Source organism: Gastrolobium bilobum, unplaced genomic scaffold, assembly GCF_033153095.1.
Source record: "Gastrolobium bilobum isolate Gb01-03AN ecotype WA unplaced genomic scaffold, APGP_CSIRO_Gbil_v1 utg64434, whole genome shotgun sequence".
In the NCBI taxonomy this organism is placed as follows: domain Eukaryota; kingdom Viridiplantae; phylum Streptophyta; class Magnoliopsida; order Fabales; family Fabaceae; genus Gastrolobium; species Gastrolobium bilobum.
In genome coordinates, this window is record NW_026896291.1 from 117,189 (window position 1) to 122,982 (window position 5,794).

General features: G+C 39.2%; 1 protein-coding gene across 1 annotated transcript; it reads left to right on the plus strand.

The window, feature by feature from the left end:
* The first annotated feature begins 238 nt into the window (after positions 1-238).
* On the plus strand, positions 239-2,776 carry LOC133298691 (uncharacterized). Its single transcript, XM_061498015.1, has 2 exons — positions 239-712; positions 944-2,776. Exons 1-2 carry the CDS (start codon positions 239-241, stop codon positions 2,774-2,776), a joined length of 2,307 nt encoding a protein of 768 aa, XP_061353999.1.
* The last annotated feature ends 3,018 nt before the right edge of the window (positions 2,777-5,794 follow it).

The window sequence follows — 5,794 nt, forward strand, 5'->3', positions numbered from 1 at the left end:
TACAATTTAAGCACTTTACAATTTGAGTTGTTTGGCAATTAATTTATTTTGAACCAATTGCTCGTCACATAGTTGAGAATATATATAGAAAATCAAAAAGAAAGAAAATTAGAAAATTGTTGGACAAACTTCTCTCTCTATTTTCTCTAACTTCTCTACTTTCTCTCTCTGATTCTCTTCTATCTTACAATTTGGTGCTTTCATTGATGCATCTCCTCCTATGGCAGAAAATACTAGGATGAGAGATATACAACAACAAATCACGGATCTTCGACAGCAGCTTCACGCGACTGAAATACGTTTACAAACGGCTGAAGCGTCCAATGCACAACAGATCACGACATGGGAAGTGGCTCATGATCGACGTTTTGAGGCCATGGAAAATCAACAACATGAGAGATTTGATGAAATGCAAGCGGATCTGGAACGTGTTATCCAGCAAAACCCCAACCAAGGTATGATTCCCAATCATGGTCGTCACAATGGGATTCTGGGTCCTGGACCCGATGGCAGATCCCCGCGACTGGATCTACCGAGATTTTCCTCCGGCAATCCCACTCGGTGGTTGTTTGCTGTAGAACGCTACTTCACATTTTATCAAACACTTGAACCTGATAAATTGTTACTTGCTTCGGTTCACTTGGATGACCCAGCCACAAGCTGGTTTCAAGGAATGTCTAGAGATGGTCTTATTCTTACGTGGAACGCCTTTGTATTGGCTATCAACTAACATTTTGGTCCTACCGAATTTGAGGACCCTGCCTCTCTCCTTGCGAAATTACAACAAACAGCTTCGGTGCAAGACTATCAAACTTCTTTTGAACGTTTATCCAGTCGCGTACCTGGTCTATCACTCGTTCTTACCAAGAGCTTATTCCTATCTTGATTAAAACCCCGGATTAGGAGTGTTGTTATTCCTCATAGACCAACCGATGTCCATTAGGCTTTTGCACTAGCTCGCGTGTATGAAGATCAACTGAATCTTGATAGACCTTTTAAATCATGGTCTCCTAAACCCACTCAATTGGTGACAGCTACAGCCCAATCAACAGGGACTACCTCCACCCTTCACACTTCACCTATTGCAGCCATTCCAATTAAACGCTTATCTCCAGTAGAGATTCTAGCTAGAAGAGAGAAAAACCTTTGTTTCAATTATGATGAGAGGTACTCATTTGGCCATAAATGTAAATCAAAGCCTGCTCTTCTCTATATGGAAGGTGATGAGGGTGATAATATTGAAGAACAAATAAGTGATATTGTCCCCAATTCGGGTGAAATGGTGGAACCAAATTGCTCTTCACCAGAAATTAGTTTTAATGCTCTCTTTGGACATAGGACTTCTCGTACTTTCCGTTTGCAGGGGTTTGTCTCAGATCATTCATTGCAAGTTCTAATTGATGGAGGCAGTACTCACAACTTCATTACACCACATATGGCTTCTTATCTCCACCTTACTTTACATGCCATCACTCCCTTCTCAGTTCAAGTGGGAAACAGTGATAAGTTACTTTGTGCAACAAAATGTATGGGAGTACCACTAGTCTTACAATCTGAATCGTTTCTTGTGGATTTATTTGTCATTGATCTTAAGGGTGCTGACGTTGCTCTTGGGGTACAATGGTTAGCCACTTTAGGCCCTGTTATTATTGATTATCATAAGCTTACTATGTCATTCACTAGAGGTGATGTTCCTATTGTATTACAAGGAGCTATAACTCTAGACCCTTCATTGCTATCAACGACCCAATTACAGAAGCTCATGGCACATGATTCTATTGATGCATGCCTGATGTGTTTTACCCCCAGCGGCCCAATTACCATCCATCAGACTATTTCTCCTATGGGCCAAGATAATGACAATCTAAGTGATAAGCCAGCACTACAACAGTTACTCCTTGAATTTACATACGTCTTTACCCCACCGTCCTCACTTCCCCCTGAGCGATTTTTAAACCATAAAATTGTGCTCCAACTTGGATCTAAACTAGTTCAGGTGTGCCCTTACCGTTATCCTCATTTTCAAAAAAATGAGATTGAACGCTTGGTGAAAGAAATGTTGGCAGATGGGCTTATTAGAGCAAGTCAATCTTCTTTTAGTTCTCCAGTTTTATTAGTTAGAAAGAAAAATGGGGCGTGGCTCTTTTGTGTCGATTATAGAGCTTTAAATGCAGTTACTATTAAAGACAAATTTCCCATACCCACAGTTGACGAATTACTAGATGAACTACATGGTGCAACCATTTTCTCAAAGCTTGACTTGCGTTTAGGCTATCATCAGATTCGAATGGAGCCTTCAGACATTCATAAAACTGCACTCCGAACACATCAAGGACACTACGAATTTGTAGTGATGCCATTTGAACTCTTGAATGCCCCTTCCACTTTTCAAGCTATAACGAATGAGGTTTTTTCTGCATACCTTCGTCGTTTCGTAGTTATATTTTATGATGATATTTTGGTCTATAATGCTAACCTTCAGGATCATATTCACCATCTCTATCAAGTATTACACACACTACGAAGCCATCTGTTCTATGTGAAGTTGTCAAAATGCTCTTTTGCACTATCATCTATCCACTTCTTGGGTTATATCATTTCAGGGCATGAGGTTGCTCCAGATCCAGCTAAGGTTCAAGCGATTGTGGATTGGCCTATACATACTTCGCAAACCCAAGTTCGGGCATTCTTGGGTTTATCAGGCTACTACAGAAGATTTATAAAACACTACGCCATGGTTGCTTCTCCTTTATCTAATTTGTTAAGCAAAACATGATTTGTGTGGTCAGAGGTAGCTACTGAAGCCTTCCACAAACTCAAATACTTAATGACATGTGCCCTTGTTCTGGCCTTGCCAGATTCTTCACTTCCTTTCGTAGGGGAGACAGATGCATATGGCATTGGTGTGGGTGTAGTTCTGCTACAGAGTAATCACCCAATTTCATTTTTTAGTAAAAAGTTGTCTTCCACTATGCGCAACAAGTCAACGTATGTGAGAGAGATGTTTGCAATCTCATCTCCAGTTGCAAAATAGAGACAATATCTATTGGGTTCACCCTTCACTATTCGCACAGATCATCGGAGTTTGCACCATCTCATGTCACAAGTGGTCTAAACTCCAGAACAACAGCTTTTCCTTGCCAAGCTGCTGGGGTTCAATTTTACCATTCAATATAAATCAGGGAAAGCTCTATAATCGACACAAAAGAGCCATGTCTAGAACAACATTGTTGCTGATGTGCACTTTCCCGACAACCAGAAGACCTCACAAACATCCCTGTTCCACAGCTAGCTGTTCTATCTAGACCTACTTCCAACTATTCATACATATTACAAAAGGAGTTACATAAAGACGCCTATGCTACACAGATTTTCCAGTAATTAACAACATCCCTTAATTCTTGGCTAAAGTGGCGTGTCCAAGGGAAACTGCTAGTATGCAATAACCGCATCTATCTACCCGCTGACTCCAGCCTCATTCCTAAACTATTGCATGATATGCATTCTTCGATCTAAGGAGATCATTCAGGGTTCCATGCCACCCTACATCGTATCTCCAGCTCCTTTACCTGGAAATGAATACGAAATGATGTCAAACAGTTTGTCAAAAACTGTTCCGTATGTCAAAAAAATATGGAATGATTTATCCCTTTTGGCCTACTTCAACCTATCGCCCCCCTGACTCTTTATGGACTGATCTGTCCATGGATTTTATTACTCATTTACCTCCATCAAATGGCTTCACCGCCATATTAGTTGCGGTTGACAGGTTTTCTAAGGTTTCCATTTTACTGCTCTGCCTTCGAGTTATACAGCTTCGTAGATTGCAAAAAAATTTGGGAATCAGTAGGTAAGCTGCATGGTTTTCCCTGGACGATTATCTCAGATCGTGATCCCATCTTTTTGAGTAGCTTTTGGCGTACACTGTTCCAATTGCAAGGCACTTCGCTACAGTATACAACAGCATATCATCCACAGTCAGACGGGAAAACAGAGAGAGTAAACAGATGCATTTAACAATACCTTCGAGCTTTCACTCATACACAGCCGAAGCTATGGTCTAGATACCTAAGTTTTGCAGAATTTCACTTCAACACGTCCTTCAATAGATCGTCAGGATTTACTCCTTTTGAAATCACCTTTGGTAGAAAGCCACCAAATTTATTGGCTTACACCTTATGTTCTTCCTCCGTGGAGGCCATTGAGCCCGATTTAAGGAGGAACAAGAGCCATCCAATGTGGGACCTCAAAGTGAAGGTGAGATAATTTTTTTCAATGTGCGACAGTCATCTTTGGAAATTTATATATAACACTAGATGATTCAACTTAAAAATCTGAATATGCTTTGGAGGTGGTTATTTACTTAATGTACATTTTGAGGCGGTTGACATGAAATCACCTCCAAATGTCTATTAGAGGTGGTTAAAATAATTGCCCCATTTACCATTCAGAGGCAGTTACATTAAAATCGCCTCTAATTGCTGTATGTAGAAGTGATTATACCTCAACTGCCTCTAAATGGTCGATGGGGCCGGTTATTTTAACTTCGTCTAATATACATTTGGAGGTGGTTATGGTTTAACTGCCTCTAAAGGTAGAAATTAGAGGTGGTTTTAATGTAATCGCCTCTGAGTAGTAAATGAGACGGTTATTTTAACCGCCTCTAGTACACATTTGGAGGCGGTTTCACGTCAACCGTTTCGAATCAATTAAACTGTCGAAAATACCATCTCTATATATCAATTGGAGGCGGTTTAAGTGAAATCGCTTCAGTTAAACAACCTTCAAATACTAATTTTCTTATAGTGATACTTGCTATGACTAAAGAAATAAATTTCTTATCAAATTATTTGTGGTCTTAGGATAGACTTCAATTCACATAACTATAATCTCTAACCCATTTATGGATGACCCACATGTTACCATTCTTTGGTTTAGTTACCCTTACTCTCTATAGGTAACCTTACTCCTAGTTCTCACATTTCGTTACCAATTTAGCAATTGTAATCTCAACAACTATGACTTCCTAACATGCTTTCTTGAAATATTTTATCGTAGTTTGCACAATTTGCTTGGACTTAGATTCTTATTTAACAAACAACTTATCTCTTATTGTCCATGGACCCGTCCCAAACCCTCAACATCAAGCAGCTCTTCATGAGGTGCAATCACTAATACATATTGTGGCTGACCATATTGAGATCCAACAACTAAATCAGTTTTGATAAATCCTCAGTTAAATCAACGTCCACGTACAGTTGAACCAATTTCGCCTTTGATTGATCAACATATGCTTCGAGTATTACATTCATATCTTCATCATCTAATATTGTTACACCTATATATTTGTGAGTATCAGTAAGAACTATAGTTGTCCCCTGAAAAATTGATTGATTTTCTTATAATCTCAATTTGCGGTGACTCTTCTCCTTCAAATCATCGAAATTTATGACCATTGTGGTACATAAGTGCACAAACTTACTCAGAATGCGTTAGAAAATTTCTAAGGTCGAAGGGTTATACAGGGATTAGAGAAGAAGGTTGGTATGATAGACGATCAGAATTGGACCACATGGTATTATCCTAGATAAGTGCATCGTACGGTTATTATCGTGTCATCTTGCTTAATCTAATGTGTATGGTCCACGTGCGAGATTAATAGCGTACAATATTTGAAAGTTTGGTATTACTAATGTGCGAGACTACGACTTTTTGACCCTTATAACCCTTAATTAATAATTAATTATCAATTTGACCTTCATTTGAAACTAATTCAAAAATTTAACCCTATTGA

Bases quoted from the DNA above. Each gene is read 5' to 3' on its own strand.
- LOC133298691 (XM_061498015.1), top strand. From the start codon at position 239: ATGAGAGATATACAACAACAAATCACGGATCTTCGACAGCAGCTTCAC. The intron at 713-943 runs GTATTGGCTATC...GATGTCCATTAG, and splicing joins TTCTTACGTGGAACGCCTTT to GCTTTTGCACTAGCTCGCGT.